Consider the following 23,638-nt stretch of genomic DNA (forward strand, 5'->3'; position numbering starts at 1 on the left):
ATAGACAGTAACTGAACGTACAGCGGTGCTATGAGTACTGTTCTCAGTTACAGTCCTGCAAGTGAGGTCAGGTATCTCATCTAATCCAGGGTGTGTCATAGAAACTGTGCCTTTGAGTGGGACACAAAGCCATCCCGGCAGATGGCTGAGTCTGTTACATATTGCAAACAATAACCAACATCTGTCTTTCTGCTGTAGCCAATAATACCTCAACTAGGAAGTGTCCATGACAAAAAGGAAAAACCTTTCCTAATTACAGGAGTATGTTTTTCCAAGCTTCACTGAAAACAGTTTTATGGCCTTTTTTGTACATATTCAAGTTTTTATATGACAGGTAAACGCCAAAAGGTGACTTTCACCTGCAACCTATAACAAGGGGAGAGACATGGCGGTAACCTGGGTGTAAAACTACACCTTTCCTGAATGTTCACTCAGTTTAGCACTTCCTGTCTGGATGGATTTGCAACTTCCTTCTGCCGAAATGGTAGAATTGCTGTTATTATAACAGTTTTTGTGCATTAGTAAGTGTTAGGCTTGCCTGTTGTGGCAGCTTTTAAAAGGAGTGTGCTTTGTCAGAGAGAACAACATATGACTCAAGAATGAGAACCGGTGCCAAGGGAAAAGAGGGTGGGGGGGCCCTCAAGTTTTTGTTCAAGTGTACTCAAGATCCTTCCAATGGTTTACAACTTATAAGTCTTTTTAAGATTATTGTAACAATATGATATGTTAAAGCGATTGAAAAATGTCCTGTTTTGTTTGTCCATAAAATAAAAGTCAATCTGGTGTTCATAACCCTTGACAGCACTAAAAACTTCCAAAAACGCGATGCCATAGAAGAACCATCTTTGGTTCCTCGAAGAACCTTTCAGTGAACAGTTCCTAAAACGGCCACTTTTTTAGTGTGAAGAACATTTAGAAACTCTAAAGAACCTTTTTTCTCCATAAACCACCTTTTGTAGAATGGAAAGGTTCCATGTTAAAGGTTCTTCATGGAACCAGATGGCAAAAAAGAACCTTATTTTGAGGAGTCTAAACATTCTTCAAAATATCGTATTTTATGTTCTGCGGGAGAATTTGAAAGAACATGAATTTTCATTACAGGTTGAATTATCCTTAATAACAGTTTGGATATAATTCCTTGCTTGGATGCATTTTGTTATTGTCTACTGACATTATAAAATCAGAGAAGCTTGTCAGCTGTCAGGTAAAACATTTTTGTTCCCAAACTGTAGCTTCCGAGCTGTTAACCTGTCCTGTAAACACCCTCTGCGGACAGTCCATTTAACTTACCAACAAGGCAACAACCCACAAAAGCTGGAAGCGATAACAAAACATCCTCATATCACTCACCTTCCAAGTTCTTCCCCGATATCATAGAAATCCTCCACTCTTTGTTGCTTGAACACAGCCATTCCTAATGTCCCCATTGATGATGACTGTGTCTCGGTAAACAGGGGACAGCAGGTCAAATTCGTCTTAAGGTGTCCCTCGAGAAGCACGCAGGCTTAGGGAAGTTCTGCAGCTCTGAAAGTCACAGGCACTCACATAAGCACTTGTTCCAGCATGCTGCACTACATTCCTTCACTTCCAAGAAGGTGTAAGAGCATGTATCTTTCTCTCTTGGACATACTGTATAACGCAATGTGGGAAAGTCACAAAATATACACTTTTGCTTACTGGTGATGTAAGGTATGAAGGCACCAGACAAAAAGAGTCTTGTATAGGATAAAATTGATGTATCAAGTCATTAAAAGCGATCAAATGACTTTCTTCAGAAGAAAATGAGGGTTCAGTGTCATGAGAATTATCCGGTGAAACTGAGACTGCTGTCAGCATTTGTTTCATCATATACTGACTTACTGTTTCATTGGTATATAAGTGATGAATATAAACTGTATTGATAATATCATGATAAACATTTACCTTGCAGGTGTAAGAAAACCCACTGTAGGCTACTCTATAACTAAGCGCAACATAATAACCATGAGAAACAGTCACACCGTAACATCTCTTCCTATGTCACTGCTCACAAGTTTTACAAGACACACTGGACTACAAGAAGAAGTAGCTTTGACACTTTAAATGAATAAGGGAATGTGGGTTGTCTTACCTTTTCTTTCAAGAAATAACAGTTATTTGACTGTATTCCGCTGATATTTGTAGCATATTCCCGGGTTTGAGCGCGTCTCTCGCACAAGTCGCGCTGCTGAACTGAGACTGGAGGAGCGCACGCGCTTAAGTTGTCAATCTCGCGCCACCTGTTGAGCGCAGCGGTGATGTCAGAGTGGCGATTCTTTCCAGTGAATCAGTCGAACCGGTTCAAACACACCGGTGTAAACGAGTCGTTTTGGAAATAGGCACAGTTGAGCTGTTTTCAAATTAAAATGCACTTAAGTTTGATTTCAGTAGAATTAAAGAAGTAGGCAAATTCATCTTTTTTTTTTTAACCTAATGAACATTTTAGTCTGAGATTGTATCTCGGCACGATGAATACTTGGACAGACAGATGAATAAGTAAATAACTAAACAAACAAACAAACACCACTGTATTGTAAACGTACACACTACTGACTTTCGAATGAATGGAGAACCAAGTGAATTGAGATATTTGGAGAGAACCAAGAGTTTGACTAGTTCGTTAAAAAAAAAGTTATTATAATCGCGGAAATGTTACAAATAATACGTACTGTAAATATGGATTTGATACAAGCTGTTCAAACTGTTCGAAAGAACCGAATTGAGGAAAGAGGCGGACTTTCTTTCATATTTTTGAACATATTAGTCATGTCCGATTCGCGAATGAGTCATTCATGTGACTCGGTTCCTTTACGGTGATTCAGTCTAACCCGGTTATCACCTTTGGATTTGATAAAACACGCCGTGAATGTTGGGGTCTGGGATATAAATTAAAAAGTTACTTTATTAACGCTATTATTTACTCTCTGTCGCATGTGTTTGTTATTTTCGTTATGTTTGCAGTATTATCGCCATCTGCTGGACATGGTTTGCATCTGTGTGTGAGACGGACTAAAATAGTCGACAAATATATGGGTATTGTATTTTTTTTTATATGAAAATTACATGCAGCCTGAGTATTAACAGTATATTCTAAATACTGTAGGATTTAATATTTTTATATTATATAACCATTACAAAAACCGGAAGGATTTAAGATATGGTTGCCCCTCTCTATTGTTGTGCTTATGCAGTATTTCCTGTAGACAAGATGTAGAAAGACCTTTGCAGCTGTTGTATTGTTTAAGAGGAGGCTACTGAAATGTTAAATAACTACACAAACAAAATTAAAACAATTGTATGCAACAGAAATTTAATGGATGATCATGCATAAGAAAAAAAAATCAGAATTGGAGGATTATAATATCACAGGACAAGTTTCAGAAACATTACAAAGAATTCCATAATTTTTTTTTTTTGTGTACACACAAAGGCCTGTGCAATGCATTGCATCGAGCAACAGCATCAAAGACGGTTTGAAATCATAGCTTACTCGCTGAAGACATAAGAAACCTGCTATAGCTCAAAAAAGATACTTGACGGCTAAATAACAAGGAAAATATGAAAGATTATGTGGACAACTAAAGTCCCAAACATGTAAAAACAGAATAAAATATGCAAACATGTGCTTCGTTTGACTTAAAATAACAAAGAATAACACATTTCTATTCTAAGGGAATTGTGGGTGACAAAATCGACATGCAAAAACATGGCAATTATGAGAGACCGGCTCTCACAGTAAAACCAAAGACCATCAGTTTTGCATTTTTATATTTATCACACCCTGAGCAGACAGGAAGTACATATTTGTGTTTTTCCCCTCCTTGACAGGACAGTGAATTTTATTAAATTGAGTAAAAGTACCGAATGTTTAGAAAGAGGGCAGGCCTCGTAAACTTTAATTTGATGTATATCAAATCATCATTCAATATAATACAAGTTCTGATATGATTATTACAAGTAAAAGAAGTTTAATAAGTGTGGCTGGAAGAAAAAGTGGTGGTGTCCAGGACTTTACATCCTAATATGTCTAGCGTAATGTAAGTGTATAAGAATTTATGTCCAAACCGTACCAATCATTACTACCTAAATGCAAAGTACTGCAGTTACTTTAATACTGATTTTGGTCAATGTACAAATGGATGAAATACTGGACAAGACGATGAAAAAAGAACACCATTTTTAATTAATCAAAAGAAATACCGTTCTTTGGTCTCTCGGAGTCACAGTTTGGTTAGGTACAACACAGTTTACAGAATAAGACACAATGTGATTGGCTAATCAGCTTTGCAGGTCTGGTGTCTTATTGGCTGTGGTTCAGCTGTCCTCCTCGTCGTCACTGATGAGTGTGCGGCTGTCCAGGGAGTTGTCTCTCTCCCGCAGGAAGGTCTGACGGATGGCTTCCAGCTCGGTGAGCTCCAGACGGACCTTCTCCAGGTGGAATGTGCGACGGTTCTGGATCTGCCTCAGTGGGAACGGGTTCATGTCCACAAAGGCCATGCTCATCAACTTCCTATGAGAAACGCAAGATCATATGTGACCCTGGACCACAAAACCAGTCATAAGGGTTCAGTTTTTGATAGGACAATATTTGGCCGAGATACAACTATTTGAAAATCTGGAATCTGAGGGTGCAAAAAAAATCTAAATATTGAGAAAATTGCATTTAAAATAGTCTAAATGAAGTTATTAGCAATGCATATCACTAATCAAAAATTAAATTTTGATATATTTACAGTAGGAAATTTACAAAATATCTTCACAGAACACGATCTTTACTCAATATCCTCATGATTTTTGGCATAAAAGAAAAATCGATAATTTTGACCCATACAATGTATTGTTACCCATGCTACTTATGACTGGGTCCAGGGTCACATATATTACATAAGGTAATAAATAAATTACAAATATAATAGTATAATATAATCCCAATTCTGAAGAATCAAACAGCAAAGTACAATATATTATAAACAATAACTGAAACTAAAAATTAAATGTTTCCAAAATATTTCAAAGCATTTTTAAGGAAAAAAAAATAGATTATATATATAATAAAAATTTACTATAATAATAATAATAATAATAATAAATATATAATACATTGATAATATATAACAATATAATTTATATATATATAATATAATAATATATCTATATATATAATAATAATAATATATAATTTTTTTTTTTATTACAAATATTTAATAATAAAAATAAAAAAATAGATATTATCTGTGTACTTCATTAATTTATATATTAGATAAGTATAGATAGATAATGTTCCTGCAAAAAAATAAAAATAAATTATATATATATATAAAAAATAAAAAAATAGATATTATCTGTGTACTTCATTATTATTATTATTATTATTATTATTATTAAAACAGCTGATGTGTATCAAGTTGTTTTCCCAATGCTGATGAATCAAAAAACAAACTGAAATTATTACAAAATATTTCAAAACATTTAAAAAAGAGAATATAATTAATATGATGATAATAATAATAATAATAATAATAATAAAAATAACAATATTATTTGCGTATTATTATTGTTAATAATAACAAATCCCCCCAAAAATTAATAAATAAAATAAATGTAGCCACTATAAATCGCATATAAGTGAAATAAAGTGAAATGAATAATTTAAAAAAGTCTTTAAAAGTGTTTTTCATGATCATTTATTGCTATCTCTTACACTGGAAGCACAAACCTTGCATCCAAGATTGTATGTGTGAAATACCGAAGGTACTTGAAAATGGTCATGGGATCCTGGAGCTTTAGAAATTCCTCTTCTTTGTATTTGAATAGTGCGAGAGCAAATCTGAAAATGATCTAAAAAGAGACATCAGAACATATCAGCACACATGGAGTCCCGCCACCCTGAAACAACCAGACAAATGTGACTCATTATTGATAATAAGAAAGGAAAGTATTAAGGTTATTATTATCTAAGTGTCTGAGGATGTGTCAGTAATCTCATGTCATCTGTATTGTGGTTATATAAACTATTATAAATAAATAACTCCCAGGTTTCAAGGGAAACGTATGCAGTCAGTGCACAGCTGTTTGATTTAGAAGTTCAGTAGTATTCTGTGTTGAAGCTGCATGTCTACATAACTCTCCATACCTTGGGTCCCTCATAGAGAAAAGCGTCCCAGATCTTGAAGAGGATGTCACTGACCACGCTGTCCACAAACACAACCAGGAACCAGTTGAAGGTGATGAGAGAGGTGTCCACCTTATAATACTCAAAATGAGCAAGAAGCCTGGGTAACTTCTCGCACATCAGGTCCTTCAACACACGCTGATCTACCTACATCAAAAACAAACCATTCAGCCACCATTAGCAGGTCTGGCAAAAGCTAATTTTGCAGTCACTTCAGCAATGAAAAGCTGCAACTAGCAGCGTGCCAATAATGTGGTTTCAACTGAAAAGCACTTGGCTAGTTACTCTGAATACAAACATACAAACAGTGTTCATGTTGCATAAGGCCAAAATGTAGTAAAGTTTGCTCGACAAGCATGTGCATGTCTTATCGATGGAAAGGAGCCTGAAAACTCAAAGTCATTGTGACAGATGACGGAATTGAAAAGAGATGTGCTGTTAGCCTGCTGCAAGTGAGTCATATCCAGCAAACAAAGACATTTTTCTTGACTGTGAAAGAGAGAACAATCTTGAAACAGTACCTGCGAGCCTAGCAGTGTTTTAGTGTAATAGTCACGTGGCATGAAAACCTCCACAATAGCCACGAGACACCAGAAAGCATCTTCTTGGTCCAAATACAGAAGAGCAATAGCTGCCAGCCTGAAAGAATCAGAAATCTCGTTCAGATTTTAAGATGTGGATATCACTTTAGACCAGTGGTCCAAAGAGGGCCACGACTCTGCAGAGTTTATCTCCAACCAGCTTCAACTCACACCTGCTTGGAAGTTTCTAGTAATCTGGATCAGGAGTGTTTGATTAGGGTTGAAGCAAAACAGGAATTGAGTTTGAGACCACTGCTTTAAACATTAAGAATGAGCTTGAGAGCTGAGGGAATCGCTTGGATCTGATACCTGTTGAGGCCTTGGCAGTAGCCGATATCTGGATTCCTCCAGGAGAAAGCCAGCAGCACGTTCCTGAGTTTCTGGATGCCATCCGAGTCTGGAGAAGCATAGTGCTTGTTGTTAGGAAGCGTCCGGAGAAGATCCAGCTCTATCTGCTTACAGGCCGGGTTTGGTTTTTCGTTCGCCGTGGACAGAAGGTTCTGGTAATAGTCTTTTGACACGTCGTCACGCATCTTCTTCACATGGAAGTTGACGCACCAGCTCCACACCTTGGAACGGTGGTTATGGGGAACCCCACTTCGCATCAGCGCCTTAAGCTCTGGAGATCGAACCATCTCTCTGTTCATGGTGATGGCCAGGTAGTTGTCCCACTTTACTCTAACTGAGGTCTCCTGGTCTGTCAGGGAGAGGGACTTCAGGTCTAGCGCTCTCTTTTTTGCTTCAAGTTTTTCCTCGTCATCCTCCTCCTCTGGGACAGTTTTGAAGCCATAAATATCATACTCACTAAATGAGAAAAAACAGTATCACGGGTTGTATGGTTTACAAGCAATTTGTTTCACAAAAGAGCTAACAATCTTCAAAGTAACAAAGCCAAATTTCATAGTAATAAGCAACTAGTTGGCGTAATTGAAACCAAGCATGGCATGAAGATGGATCTACTCAAGAAGAGCACGACATGTTCTGAGGAACCAGGAAAACATCCGGTTCCTGTAGCCAAGAAGCATGTGAAGAACTCTAACAAGACCAAACATGCTTGAAAGATGGCATCTTCAGAAGTAAACACAATCATAATTTTCCTTTTGCATGACCATGTCTACCTTCTCCCAGGCTCTTACAATTAAACCTGAATTTTTTGCTACTGTACCTTTAAGACTGCAATATGTAAATGACCTCTGTTATGACCAATTGCATATGAAATGAATAACAATTCCAGAATACTGAAAACATGTTGACATCTTAAAGGGTTACTCTGAAAATTTTGTCATTAATCCCTCACCCCCATGTCGTTCCAAACCCGTAAAAGCTTCGTTTGTCTTCGGAACACAATTTAAGATATTTTGGATGAAAACCGGAGGCTTGTGACTGTCCCATTAATGACTTTACTCAACAATTCGTCTCCTCTGTATCCCTCCGCATCACCGTAGTGCCATTTTGGAGAATATCTGTTGAACACAAGCAGCTTACGCTCTTCTGTGTCAGCCGCACCACATGGATGCGGAGGGATTTTCCTCTGTTTCCTTCGGCATACAAAAAGTATTCTTGTCACTTCATAACATAACGGTTGAACCACTGATGACAGATGGACTATTCTGACGATGCTTTTCAACTTTTCTGGACCTTGACAGTGTAAGTTACTTGGCAGTTAATGGGACAGTCACAAGCCTCCCGGTTTTCATCCAAAATATCTCAAATTGTGTTCCGACGATGCACAAAGCTTTTACGGGTTTGGAACGACATGGGGGTAAGTGATTAATGACAAAATTTTCATTTTGGGGAGGAGTATTCCTTTAAAGCAGCGGTTCTCAATTTGAGTGCTCACGCCCCCCTGCTCGGCACATTTTGTATGTTTCTTTTATCGCTTCAGACGTTTGTTCTATTCAAATGTAAGTGCCCTGTGAAGTGGACATCACAGGATACTCAGCCATGATTCCAGTTCGAAGTGAACGTATATGTTCCATTCAAAGTGCACTGAAGTGTGCGAAACGTGAATTTAAATAGTATTTATTTACTGAGGTGTCACACTTGTCTGTGTGGGAATACGTTGCACAGCGCAAATCCGTGAATGAATGTTCCGAAGTGAGGTAAACTTCAACAGATTTCCCCTGCTCAGGGCGTAGGGAGCAATGAACACTGTGTAGGGAACAAGCACGGTGCAACGAGCTGATTATCTAAATCAGGTGTGTTAACAAAGAGAAACATGTAAAATATGCAAAGCAGGGGGGCGCGAGGACTGGAATTGAGAACCACTGCTTTAAACGATGGCCAACATTTTTGCAGCTGAATTTGCATATATTATCTAGATGCACTGTATCTGTACATATAAAAGCAAAGAAAATACAATTTTTCGTAAAATGATACCTGACAGCATTGGGTTTGAGGATAGGGTGTTCCTGTTGGTCTGCGCTCTCCACCTGTAGTGCATCTTCAAGTAAGCGGGTGATGACCTCTCCCCTATGGGTCTGCTCTGAAGAGGAGCAAACAGGAGACTTCACTTCCTGTAGTAGAACCAGGTACTTGCTCTCCACCTGACACAGCTTGGCCTCCAAACTGGTGCACTGTAGAACACACAGCAAAGAAAAAAAATAAAAAATGATTCCTCAACAATCAAAAACATGCACAGGCAACCTTGCAAAGGTTGGAATGCTAGGGAAAAGGAAATGCTAACACGGCACATAAAGAATCTGCAAAAACATCCAGGGTGGTTTGCATGCAGAGAGTAGCTAATGTCACAGACCTTTGCCTCAAGTGCTTTCTCTCTGGATTCAGCATTTCTTCTTAAGACAGTCAACTCCAGAATCTCTTTGTTTAAGAAGTTATTTTGGGATTTGTAGCCCTGAAGGCTGTCCTGGAAAAGTGTAAAAACACAAACAGTTCTATGTGAGACACCAAAATAATGTACAAAACAGTCATGAAGTGTTTATAAATCTAACCTTCAATATATAGAAAACTATTACCAAAAGTATTTGAGATTTTAATTGGTCTTGTGATAAAAGACTCAATGTCAAGGACTTCTAACATGCCTTAGTCTTGCATGCAACTCTTACCTACAGTATGTCAGATATATTTTACCCTACTGATTTACAATCTCACAAACATATTATTTGTGATATGTATATACATATATATTTATATACATATTTAGATATACACTATATTGCCAAAAGTATTAAGACACCCCCCTCTAATGAACAGGTTTGACTACTTAGTAATCTCCATGAGTACAAATCTTAATGTTTAAGCATGTGACCCTGGAGCACAAAACCAGTCATAAGTGGCACAGGTATATTTGTAGCAATAGCCAACAATACACTGTATGCTTCAAAATTATTGATTTTTCTTTTATGCCAAAAATCATAAGAGATGGAAATACAGTACATTTTTTAAATTCATGAATTATGTTTCCATCTTTGTTGCCACAGTTTTGGAAGTGCTTTTCTGTTCTAAAGAAGAAGGTGTCCCAATACTTTTGTCCATATAGTGTATGTATAAGTACTGTAATTGGTGTTTGGTGATGTGTTTTTGGCTCAAGGTCTGCATTTAAAGTCACACCAGAGGTGTTCAGCAGGGATTAGGACTTGGCTTTCTGCAGACCAGTCAAGTTCTTCCACACTGACTGAATCATTCATTTATTTTTGAACCTTGCCTTATACACAGAGGCATTGTTATGTTAGAATAAAAAAGGGTCCTGTCCAAACTGTCGCTATAAAATTAGAAGCACACAATTCCCCAGAATATCATTGTATGCTTAAAAATTAAGATTTGTATTCATGGAAATTACTAAAGTAGTCAAACCTGCTCATTAGAAGGGGGTGTCCCAATATTTTTGGCAATATGGTGTATATACAGTTTTAGGATATTCTTGCGCTACCTTCAGGATGTCCAACTCTTGTTGTTCCCTAGTTGCACTAGGTGAGTTGCATTCAGCCGGCTGGGTTCCTTCATTACCGCTCTGCTGGGAAAGTTTCATGATGACTTCGTCCTTGGCCTGAATGGTCTCCATGAGCATGCCCAGCTGTTCATTTATCTCCCCAACTTTGATCTTCAAACTCTTCAACTCCTGTTGAAGACTCTCCTTCACCAAGGCTAGCTTCTCCATGTGCCCACAAAGGTCTCTGATCTGGCTGTCCCGCTCTGCCAGGGCTTTGTCCACCTCATTCCCAGCTTGGTTATGACTGTGAGGCCCCATGTTCCCAAAAGACACTGTAGAACCCCAATCACATTGGGAGCTACGTAGTGTTTGTTGGAGAAGGCAAACCAACTCCTGGTAGAAGAGAAATACTGTGTGAAGCTCAAGCCACTAAGATAGTTCAGCAGATCAATTACTCTGATAAACTACTCAAAAACACCATCTGATCAAGCAAAATGGGGATCCTTTGTAGTCATTGACTAGTCTTTAAATCATGAGGTCAAAGTTCACAATGGTAGCAAACTCTGGTCCTGTAAAGCAACATTCCTCAAAATGATCTGTGAATGACATCAAAGTACTGTGAGAGAAATTCTAAAGAATAAGGGGCTGTCTGCTCAATAGCTTATTCAGGTGTGTTAGATTAGGGTTGGAGTTCAACTCTGCAGGACAGTGACCCTCCAGGACCAAAGTTGCCCAGCCCTGTTAAAGAGGTCAGCTCCAGCCCTAATCGAACACACCTGTACACACTCATCAATGTCTTCTGAATTACTTAACAGGAAGGGGTGTTGGAGCAGAACTGGAACTAAAAGAACACTTGCTTTGGTAGCACTCTTAAAGGGTTACTCCACCCCAAAATGAAAATTTTGTCATTAATCACTTACCCCCATGTCGTTCCAAACCCGTAAAAGCTTTGTTCATCTTCAGAACACAATTTAAGATATTTTGGATGAAAACCGGTAGGCTTGTGACTGTCCCATAGACCTCCAAATAAATAACAGTGTCAAGGTCCAGAAAAGTGTGAAAGACATTATCAAAATAGTCCATCTGCCATCAGTTATTCAACCGTAACGTTATAAAGTGACAAGAATACTTTTTGTATGCAAAGAAAATAAAAATGACTTTATTAAACAATTCGTCTCCTCTGTGTCACCGTAACACCATTTTGGAAAGTAGTATCCACTGAACACAAACTGCGTATGCTGTATGTGGATACATTCTCTACATTTATTTAGCATACGCAGTTTGTGTTCAGTGGATACTACTTTCCAAAATGGTGACGAATTGACGAGAGGAGACGAATTGTTGAATAAAGTCATTATTTTTATTTTCTTTGCTTACAAAAAATATTTTCATCGCTTCATAAAATTCAGATTGAACCACTGATGACAGATGGAGTATTCTGACGATGCTTTTCATACTTTTTTGGACCTTGACACTGTTATTTATTTGGCAGTCTATGGGACAGTCACAAGCCTCCCTGTTTTCATCCAAAATATCTTAAATTGTGTTCCGAAGACGAATTATGCTTTTAACGGGTTTGGAAAATGACATGGGGGTAAGTGATTAATGACAACATTTTCATTTTGGGGTGGAGTAACCTTTTAACTGGGGTCAAAATAAGTCGGGGGCTTGTCTGGGATGAAGTAGTCTGTGTTACATTCTGACCCTGGAATAGTTTGCTTTTGTATTAGGTACACTGTTTACCAAATCAGATCAACATTTTGGAGAAAGGTTTTGATAACCTTCAGCTATCAAATGTCATTTATCTCATGAATTATCACCAAACTGATATAACAAAAAAGAAACCTGGAGATCAAATAAAGTTAACCATTATTCTGTACAAACATTCAATTTACCAGTTTCAAAAGTCTGCACATGATGCAACCTGAACTATGACAAGGAACTGAAATGCAGGTTCAAAGAAAGACCCATTGCACAGTTTGTTGTCTTTGGATGACATTTTAGTTTTCATTTTGATAGATACTTTTCTCAGCATGTATTTTATTTTATTTTTTAAGTTGTAAAATGACATTTTTAGTAAGTTTTTCAGAATGTTTTAATAAAACAAAACCGTATTTTTAGTCATTAAGTCTCATCACACCTAATTTAGTGAGTAACTGAACACATTTTTTGGGAATATGCAAATCGTAAAGAAAACATGTTAATAAAATAATCAATAATGTTGTAATTATGAATAAACACAGTACTGTTTATATGTTATACAGAATCATTATCCAGAGTTGTTAGTATGTTAAAAGCACAGCCGGGGGCCAAAGGGGAACTTTAAAGGTAAAAGCACAACAACAGTACCCATTTTGTGGTTCTCAAGGCCCTTGCTTAAGATGTGCTGACACCTTTTAGAAAAGTACACAGAAATATACGGCTTATGTAAGAAATGGCTTACTGCACCAAAACTTGAAAGTAGATATAAGAAAAGTCTTTGAATTATAAATGTAGAGGATGAGTAGAATAAACAGACACTGTGTCAACATTCACTTGAACATGGAAAATCCCCATGTATGAGTATAACAAGAAATGAGGAACTATTAGCAAACAGCTATAAACATCCGATAAAAAAATCTGTTTTAAACTGCTGCCTGCCTTTACAGTAAGACTATGTCAGCATGGTACAACATGGGGAAAAATAACTCAAAATAAAATAATTGCTGACATAGTTTACCAGCTGCCATTCCACAAGCAAATACTCTACTTACGGAACATGTCGGGAATTAGGATGGGATTGCAAATTAACATTTAATAACAACACCATCCTTAAAAAAAACACAAAAAAAAAAAAAACATTATAACACCATAAAATAAAAAACTTAAGAGTGTCTTAATGGCTTAAAACACTGGTCCCTACTAGGGGTGGACGATATGACCAATATCTTACATCACAAAATGAGTACTTTTATTTCATGCTAATGATACATATCACAATATAGTTGTATTTGCTTTAAATAAGGTCTTTATGAAATCAAAATTTTGGTAGTATAGACATGTCACAATTCTTGTCAACAGTGTCAATTTCATGAAAAAAACAAAATCAAAAAACTAATACTAGCCTAAATAAAAAAAAAAAAAAAAAAACAATATATATAAAATATAATAAATATATATATATATATAAAAAAAACAACTAAACTCAAGCTCACTGAGCACAAGTAAGCAGTCAGCGATTAAATAAGAATAAAAAAATAATTGCAAGTAAAGCCACAAAAAACAATAATCAAATTTCTAAAAAAAAATGCTTTTTCTCTCTTTTGTCGTTTGATTAACATGACTGACAAAGAGCAGGGATATTAGACTGCTGTCACTTTAAGAGCTGCCGGGATCCAGTATACTGTTACATATTTGTTTTATTTCTCAGCAGTTTGCTTTCATTTAAGACCTAGTGTTTACGGGGATAATTGCAAAATTGCATTTTGACACATACAAGTGTGTATTTAAAGCGTTAGTTCACCTAAATATTAAAATGATGTCATTAATAACTCTCCCTCATGTCGTTCCAAACGCGTAAGACCTCCGTTCATCTTCGGAACACAGTTTAAGATATTTTAGATTTAGTCCGAGAGCTTTCTGTCCCTCCATTGAAAATGTATGTACGGTATACTGTCCACGTCCAGAAAGGTAATAAAAACATCTTCAAAGTAGTCCATGTGACATCAGAGTGACTGTGACTGTGACTGTTGACTTACGACGCTGCTGACGTGTTCTCTGGTGCGCCCAATAACAAAGATAACACGTCAGCAGCGTCGCTGCAGTGTTGTGAACGCGCCTGTAGCAGTGTTGTGAACGCGTCACAACAGACCCGGAAAGAGAAGAAAATGCTGAATAAAGTCGTATTTTTTGTTATTTTTGGACCAAAATGTATTTTCGATGCTTCAATAAATTCTAACGGACCCTCTGATGTCGGACTACTTTGATGATGTTTTTACCTTTCTGGACGTGGACAGTATACCGTACATACATTTTCAATGGAGGGACAGAAAGCTCTCGGACTAAATTGCAAAGGTCTTACGGGTTGGAACGACAGGGGGGTCATTAATGACATAATTTTAATATTTGGGTGAACTAACCCTTTAACCTTTCAAGGCCTATAAAGCGGCAAAAATAACTCAACTCAAACTTAACGCCCTCTATGTGCACCGTTTTCTTGTGCACACAGCTCTCTGACAGCACTCAGAAACTGAATAGCAAAATGAGTTATCTTTCGCTGCTGATTACGTTTCAATGGCTTAAAATCACTTGATTTTAAACTGCAATGCTTACAGACGCATGCAAACAATACATTTTCATGACCACGTAGCACAGTAACATCACGTGAGCATGTAACCACGATAGAGAAGATCTAAATCAAAATCTAGATTCTGTCTACTGGTATATCACCCACCCCTAGTCCCCACCTGATTTACTCATATCGTACCTTCTGACCGGCGAGCTCTTCTCTGAGCTGGTTCTCTTGCTCCTGCAGGCGGTTGATCTCCTCCTGCTGGCTCTGAATGCGGAGCTGCAGTTCGGAGGTTTTGGTCCCATTACATTCAACCGGAGAGCTCTCTGCACTGCGGGTGGGTTTCCCAGAGCCCATGTGAAAGGGCCGTTTCATTCTCGAGGGGTTGCGGAAGTCAAACGTGAACGCTGAGCCAATGGAGTCTGTGCGCAGTCAGAAGTGATAAGACAGACACAGTTTCAGAGGCCTTCAGTTTAACTGAATCATTTGTGTGTCATTAAAATGTCTGAACAATCATCTTACATCGCTGAAGGTGAGATGGGCTTTCCCGGCGTTGACTGTCAGGTGGAGGTTTGTGCTCTAGTGTGTCTTTGGTTGGAGGATCCACCATCTCCCAGTCCTCACTGCTGGCTGTGTAAAACACACTGCGCCTGTTTTCTCCTCCTCGGCTGGGCCGCAGGTGAGACATGCTATTTCTGATAGGGAACCAAGGAAATGTTATCAAGCAATATAGGTACAGAGAAGCAAAATGTATTTCATGTAACAGTATACCACAGTATATTGCCAAAGACTGAACTTGCTACTACTGATGCCAAATATTGTCGAGTTAACTCAAAACCTAGAGATGGTAAAGATTTTCCACTCAAACACGTAATATGGCATACGTGTTTGTTACATTTGTCTTGCTGTCAGCATGTTCTGCGATTACTGTTTTTTCACCTCTCTCACATGACATTTATAAGTCTTCTATTATTTGCACAAAGGGTCAAAGTATTCTATTGCCAGCCTCTTAAAAGCTAACATGGAGCTGCTGTAGAATTTCCAGCTATTCTAGTTTGTTTATCTTTGTTGAAACCCAGATTCAGTCCTCTGGTCGACTTCAGCATTACGTCATCCAAACAGATGCGTCCAAAGTCTTTTGGAAAGTTTGAAAAAGAGTTCACACATGGCACCGGTTGGGAAAGTAGTTAAATATGAATAATTCTAAATCAAGATACAGATGTACCTGTCATTTTGTCCTTTTATAATTAGACATGCATAAATAAAGAGTATTAAAAGTGACAAATTCTTCTGTCTCAACCACAATACTCAAAAATACTTAAATATACTTAAACCTTGATGCAAATAGCTGTCCTTCCTAGTGTGAGTTTCCCAACCTCCTACCTGATCTCAGAGACCCTGTTTCGAAAGGAGTTGAGAGCTGCGTTGGGTTGTGCCACAGGGTTACGCAGCGACTGGAGCCCGACCAGCCCATTACTGTCCATCTCCACAGCAAAGTCACTCCGAACACTTTCCATGCTCTCGTTGGGCTTCTCACAGAGCATTGCTTAAAACAACACAGTCACAGTTTGAGTTATCAGTGTTCATTTGCATTTCTCAACAGTCACAGTAAACCTGCACTAAAGAGAAACAAGTAATTTCATCCTTTTGTATCCCTCATTAACATATGTTCAAATAATGACTTTATTCATAAATAACCGATAACATTCCTCAATGTTTCTTGATGGGTTTTTCCAACTAACAGTGGTAACAGGGTTGACAGTTTGTTGTATGAATAAATACTGTATGCATATACTGATTAAAAGAAATTTTAAATTATTTTTTATACATAGATTTACATAATGCATTTTTAAAAAGAATTTAAAGGTGTTTTCCCAGGTTATGCAACCCTGTTACAATTAAATATCCCTTATTAAATGAAACAACAATTTCTTATACCTGTCAAAATTGCATCCTTTTAAGAAGTGAACTGTGCAAAGACAAATGTCTTCTCTTTTTTATATATATATAGTTGTTCATCTTTGTGTTTATGTATTTTTGTCCACAGTGGACAATCTTAAATGATCAACCCTGTTACTATGATATTTTACAGTAAAGAATGGATTATAGTAAAGCAAATATTTATAGAAACATCAACAATAAACTCTATTTCTAATAATCACCTTGTAGTTCCATGCACAAGGTTAGTAATGTCTAAATAAACTCTAAAATTGTCAACCCTGTTAGGTAACTTGCAGCATATATGTGTATTAATTTGTGTATTAATATGCTTTCAGTTCTAGATGTCGATTGACTTTCAACCAGAGGAAGTGTTGCTATGGATTATGGACTTGTATTTTGGCTGGAAGTCATGTTTTAAAGTTAAAACCCCTTAATGATACATTTGTTTATGACAAACAGGCAGCACTTCACAAGGTATAACTTGAGTGCGCTCCACCTGTGCTAATTAGGCTAAGTAGCTGACGCGCTCCTCCCGAACCTTGTTAATAAAACATCATATAATGAAAATACAGTATTTTGGAAGAAACCACTACATAAATTACTCTCCGACTCTAGCGCAATAAAAATGATGCTGATTCATATCTAGGGATGTAAAGATTATCCGCGAGCTGGTTGAAAATCGATTCAAATATGTGACGATTCAAATCGGTTGAGATGGTAAACAAATCTTGATTCAATTAGGGGTAGGAGTTTACATGAATGCATGTCTGAGGGAAACTTACTGTGTTTAGAAAGGTTTAGATGGTATTTTTTCTTTTCATCTTGCCTCTGTATAATGCATATTTAAGTTGATAATTGCAGCGCTGCTTTGTTTACAGCGGAAACCAAGGAAACGCTTTAAGCGCCACCTGCTGGCAGAGAGCGATTCTGCGTCTCGTTCAGCTTGTCTGCCGTTTCGGTTTCATGCAGATATTTGAAGTCAAACCATTCTGTTTTTGCTTTAAATTTCAAAATAACACAATCTAATTTAGATTAAAAACTGCTCATGTTGCACGTTTTCATATATTTTGTTTATATGAAGATATTTCTTTTATTTGTGTTATTTATTTGATTTGGGGCTTGTTTTAAAATTTAAATTTAGTTTTGTTATTTACATTTACATTTACATTGTTTTTAAATTTTGTTATTTAGCAGACGCTTTTATCCAAAGTGACTTACAAATGATGACAATAGAAGCAATCAAAACCAACAAAAGAGCAATAATATGCAAGTGCTATTTTTCAATTTCTTAAAGAAATGTGCAGCATTTTGTCCAAGCAATAACAAAAGGACACATTTAATTTATAATTTGTTTTAAATCTCATTTTGTAAAATAAAAATAAAAATTTGCGAATCGAATCGAAAAATCAAAATCGTGAATCGAATCGTGAGTTAAGTGAATCGTTACATTCCTACTCATATCTATATTTTAAATATAGCTGTACTACCATTAAATGAGACAAACAACAATGTGATACCAAGAAAGCTTACTATAATTTAGCTTTACTTTACTATTTTTCTCATTACAAAGGTCAGTAACAACGATGTTAATTAATTTAATTAAATGACTACTGCATAGAGGTTCATCACAGGTGCATTTGTTTTCTGTTAATTGAAAATGACTTGCTAAGTGACCGTAATAAGGAGGAAGCACACTGGCTTATTGTTTTGGTTCTGCCTTTTCGACTTCTAAAATAATACTAAATGCAACAGCTGTTCTCATACAGCAGAAACCACAAAACTGTCTGGTTTTTTTTGTGGTCTGGTTTAAAGGACCTTTATAGTCCTTCATTAAAAGAAAACAGAAATCAAGAAAAAACTTGTGCATGCATGTGTGTACAAAACTAATGTTCATGCAATTTGAGCAAGACCAAAAAATATTTTTAAGGTTATCAGAAACATCAATTTAATAGTACATATTCACAGATACAAAATAACCTCCTACTTGTATATTTACTAACACGCTTTCTAAAAGCTGGAGACTATGCAAAACAGCGTCTCATGGCACAGTTATGATCTTTGACTCACCTCACATGACAAGCAGCAACAAACTACAATACGACAACATCAAAAAATCCACATATGAATAGAGGCCATGACCAACATCTGATTTTTATCATTATTTCTTTCAGTGCATTGTGTGTTCGTCACGGTCTGCTTACTTCTCCATATATCTCACCTGCATCTTTGGCCACCAGGCCCGTATATGGATAACACGGGGTGGGGGAGCACCAGTTGTCTCTGTGGCCAGACATGTTGCAAAACTCCCATCGCTTCTGCTGTAACTGCTGCAGCCAATAATGCATCACCTGCCTGTTGGGCGCCTGCACGCAGAAAAGGGAAAGAAAAGTAGTGTGAAACCAAGGCTCTATTTTTGCTCTGTAACTTTGTGGTATAACAGTAGTCTAGGGAGGAACAGGGTCAGGTGTGAATGTGACTGTCCCCTTTGAGAATCATGATGCTTGTTTCGTTCTCAGTTCCAGTTTACAGTTCGGTGATGAAGCTGCTCTTTAACTGTGACAAACAAAATATATTTAAAAATAGAAAAAGCTTTAAACACTAATAAATAGTCAATCACTGTATCCACAATAATACAAAACACAAGATCAAATGATTAATTTTAGATACTTTGTATATTTATTATGTATATATGTTGAAAATATCTACATGTATTTACATAATAAATATGTGTGTACTTTGTATATTTATTATGTATATATGTTGAAAATATCTACATGTATTTACATGGATATATTTATATTCATATAATTTATATTATATATAAATGTATTTAATATATAAACATAATTTTTTTTTCTTAAATATATACATGCGTGTGTATTTATATATACATAATAAATATACACAGTACATACAAATATGTTATGTACAAAAACACTTTTATTTTGGATACGATTAATCATTTGATAATTAAAAAATCATGAAATTATATAATAGAGATTATAATAATAGAATTAATCAGTCTATCTATATATCTACTGAATACTGAATATCTATATCATTTTCATATATATATCTATAATTTCATGATTTTATTATTTATTGGTTGATTGCATTTTAGTTGCACCACATGATTTTGATTTAGTTGAAAGACATTTTCAATATTAAGCACTAAGCAGTAAAGCAGTTATGTTAAATCTTTTTTATGAAATAATTTCTTTTTTTTAATTAGTTTTTTTTGGAAAATATAAAAATAAAATTAACTTAATAGAATCAAAAACTGCGAAAATATCAAAATAAATTTTACTTCAGAGGATAAAAACCTGCTAGTATGTACATGAATTTTTACCAGCATTTTTAATAAAGTTTTGAGTAAGTTAATAAACTCAGCAACAGACTGTTGAAACACATAATGCATTTAGTCAAAGGGTACACACGGCTCATCTTCAGTCAGCACAGGCATGCTGGGAACTGCGCCAGTCTCACTGACGATCTGTTTGAAGCCATTCCCTTCAACCTAGATCCTGATCAAAAATAGCTACACCACAGCGTCATGAGGGCCGGAAACTACAAGCAGTGTGAAATACATTTTACTATAAAAGTTGAGAAAGCGACATTCTGATAAACCACTAAACAGATTCAGATCTGATAAACCTCTTTCTGTGTCCAGCAAGAAGACCAAACTACTGCAGAGCTTGCACAAGTAGAACAGCAATCTTGTGTTATAGTCCGACATTCTCCAGTCATGAGGCAAGATGTTTAGAGCATTGATGAATCCAGCATGTTATATTGTATCCTGACAACAGCTGAATGACTGAGCCAGTGTGCTTTGTGTAAAGAAACATTCCCCATCTCAGTACATGTGTCCTTAAATAGAATAAAAATCTTTCATCCGCAATCTTATATTATCATTTTAAGGGCTACACTTTACATATTCATATACAATTTATATTAAACAATTAAATTTAATTGAATAAAAAACAATATAAAAAAATTAATTACAATTATTTTTATCTATTTATTTTATAAATATTTTTTTTAATACTATTATAATTATATTTATTTTATTTCATAATATATATAATAATAAACATTATAAATACAATATTTATAATAAAACACAACAATAAACATAAAAAACCTAGTACATATTTAGTACATATATTTATCATAAATAACCCTGTATCATAATATATATCATAATATAACCCTGATATATATATATATTATAATTATTATATATATAATATTTAAAATACGTCTATATATATATATAATGGAAAAATGGAAAATATTACTCTATGCTCAAACATTAAAATACAAAAATGGAAAATATTACTCTATGCTCAAACATTAAAATACGCTTCTGACAGTACAAGGATGGTCTGTAACCACTTGTTGCAACTACTACAGTCAGTTCACAACATTAAAACACACTAGGATTATCATCTTTCAATATGAAGCCAATAAATTTAGTGCAGTTAATCTTTCTATGGAAAACGGTTTCATGCATTTGGTTTTTATTAGCACAGGCAGATGTGAAATCTCAATATACCTTCAGCAGGAACTCCTTCCCCTCGGTGTGGATCTCAAAAAGCCCCTCTTCCACCTCCACATCATAGTTGAAACAAGCGTCCGCTATTTCAATGTGTCCTAGTGGAAGGGCGTCTTGAGGAGTCTTAAAATAATACAAGTAACATTTCCTGGGGTCGTACACAAACCAGCGCGTTTTGAAGCCTCTCAGGGGCCCTTTCCCTGTCAGTTTGTTCAGGTAGCCGCACAATTTGACGCTCTGCTCCTTCGTGCCATCGCAGTCGGACACATCGAAAGACTTGACCGCCAGGATCCGCGAGTTCCTGCTGGGATTGGCAGCGCTGTCATCCTCCCCATGCATCTTTCTCTGGACTCTCGTCTCCTCTGTCTGCGGATACAAACTTTCCATCCGCGTGACGTCACGTGACTTCCATTCTCGTGCTGCTGGTGCAGAGGATGATGGGACATGTGGTTTTACTGTAGTTAGTGTGCTAACAGAGTACAAAAATGACAAAAAATGAATTTGTATTTTAGTTTTTGGTTCCTAGCTGAAAAATATAATTAAAATGATAGTAGCCTATAAAACAATGCATAACAAAATGATAACATAATAATAATAATAATAATAATAATAATAATACATATAACTAAACCTGTTAAAACAATAATATAATATAATATTAATTGTGGAAAATGGTTTGGAAAATAGATGGATGCATTATATAATATGCAGGCTTGTGTTCTGTCACACAAGGCTTTAACCTTTTGAGAATTAGGCTACTACTTAATATTACTGCGCAAACAACACTTATTATTATTTATATAATTCACAGTACATATAGGCCTATATTTATTTATCATATTTGAGCAATATATGACATCCTCTCTGGGTTAAAAAAATAAATAAAAGAATATTTATGTATATAAACAAAAAACATTACATAACAACAGCAATGATTAGAATATATTAAAATAAAATATGATTTAACAAAAATGTCTTCCTTAACTGTCACCGTCCCACCTGTGGGACACTTGGCACTCTTTATTTTGTTGTCCTTTTTCTCTATCAAATCTTTTAGTAATCACATTATATATCATTTGAAAGCTTAGAAGCCCAAGATTCATCCTGTGAAAACCATTTTGAAATCGGACATTGCGTTACCATGGAAATGCTACTTTAAAATCTTATGGCGGTCTCCTCCCCCTTAGTGGGCAGTGGCAAGTGTCATATTACAAAATGCATTACGGTCTTTTAGAATAAAAACTTTTTATAATCTTGGCAACAAACATATCATTGGAAAGGTCTGAGTCTCAGGATTCCATATTTGGTGGTATTTTGAGATTGACAGAGAAATCTAGAGAAAAATTCATTAAACAAAATTCAAAGTAGTTTTGATGGCTCCCTGTGGCTGTTTGTGGTATGACGCCCTAAATAAAATCTCACAGGAACCTCAATTTTTTTTTCATATCAACTTCAAATTTGGGAACATAACTTATTTAGACACAAGGCTTTAATTCTATACCAATTTTTAGAGTAAAACCTTTATGTAAAAATATTTCTAATAAATAAAATATAAAAAATAAATATAGTGCATTTTATTTACAGTACATTTAAACTTCTATAACTTTTTGATACTTAAATTTTTTGAAAAAATTCCTAATTCCTACTTTTGCCAAATGCTGCTAAATTTTCTTCCTTAAAAAGAGACCAACCTTAGGCCTATATTCCAAAGTGTTCATAAATTACAACAATTTAAGTTTGGATAGTGCACTTAATGCCTATAAAAAAAAATGGGGGGGAGGGGGGGGTGACAGTTAAAGGGTTAATAAACACCAGGACATATCATATAATACTCTCTGGGGGTAAAATAAAATAAAATAAAAGTTTTTTATACATACATATAAATAAAAGGGAATAAAATAATATAATACTCTATAATACTAAAATAAAGAAAAAAAAAAAGATCAACAATAAAAAAACAATAATTATTATAAAAAAAATAATGATATTGACATAAAGCCATAAAATAAAAGATGGACAATAAAATAATAATAATTATTATTATTATTATTATATTGAACCACTTCTAACCACAAAACACCTAGGCATATCTTAAAATAGTCTAACACTTCCAAAAACAAACTACATTGCCACATTTTTCTTTGCCGTCTAACCTGATATGCTTGTTTTACATAGGAAAATTGGGGGCCCCAGGCAATATAGTCGGGGCCAT

At 35.8% G+C, this 23,638-nt stretch overlaps 2 protein-coding genes across 4 annotated transcripts in view; both read right to left on the reverse strand.

Moving 5' to 3' along the window:
• dapk2b (death-associated protein kinase 2b) overlaps window positions 1-2,264 on the reverse strand; it is a 33,299-nt gene extending 31,035 nt beyond the window's left edge. For both annotated transcript variants that reach the window (XM_042753255.1, XM_042753253.1), the window contains exons 1-2: window positions 2,111-2,264; window positions 1,351-1,524 (exon numbers count right to left, since the gene is read on the reverse strand). In XM_042753255.1, coding sequence (XP_042609189.1) covers window positions 1,351-1,427 — 77 coding nt within the window. In that variant the 5' untranslated portion in view covers window positions 1,428-1,524; window positions 2,111-2,264. The remainder of the gene's footprint in view (window positions 1-1,350; window positions 1,525-2,110) is intronic.
• A 1,047-nt stretch (window positions 2,265-3,311) lies between these two features.
• Window positions 3,312-21,855, reverse strand: LOC109051111 (TBC1 domain family member 2B-like). 2 transcript variants are annotated; one of them, XM_042753252.1, is made up of 13 exons: window positions 21,427-21,855; window positions 19,090-19,234; window positions 16,314-16,476; window positions 15,453-15,625; window positions 15,126-15,352; window positions 10,661-11,053; window positions 9,527-9,637; window positions 9,151-9,347; window positions 7,081-7,575; window positions 6,712-6,829; window positions 6,152-6,337; window positions 5,735-5,856; window positions 3,312-4,528 (listed from the first exon to the last, which is right to left on the reverse strand). In XM_042753252.1, the coding sequence occupies exons 1-13, from the start codon at window positions 21,811-21,813 to the stop codon at window positions 4,333-4,335; spliced, it is 2,913 nt and encodes a 970-aa protein (XP_042609186.1). In that variant the 5' UTR covers window positions 21,814-21,855; the 3' UTR covers window positions 3,312-4,332. The 2 variants fall into 2 exon arrangements, with proteins under 2 accessions (XP_042609186.1, XP_042609185.1); XM_042753251.1 differs by having other exon boundaries at window positions 16,314-16,479.
• Window positions 21,856-23,638: the final 1,783 nt, after the last annotated feature.

This window comes from Cyprinus carpio, chromosome B25 (genome assembly GCF_018340385.1).
Source record: "Cyprinus carpio isolate SPL01 chromosome B25, ASM1834038v1, whole genome shotgun sequence".
Taxonomy (NCBI): Eukaryota; Metazoa; Chordata; class Actinopteri; order Cypriniformes; family Cyprinidae; genus Cyprinus; species Cyprinus carpio.

Excerpts from the sequence above, each read along its gene's own strand:
- LOC109051111 (XM_042753251.1), bottom strand. The coding sequence starts at position 21,813 with ATGGAAAGTTTGTATCCGCAGACAGAGGAGACGAGAGTCCAGAGAAAG. Across the intron at positions 6,338-6,711 it reads AAACACTGCTAGGCTCGCAG|GTAGATCAGCGTGTGTTGAA; the intron begins GTACTGTTTCAA and ends TTTTTGATGTAG. Across the intron at positions 5,857-6,151 it reads TTCTCTATGAGGGACCCAAG|ATCATTTTCAGATTTGCTCT; the intron begins GTATGGAGAGTT and ends GTCTCTTTTTAG.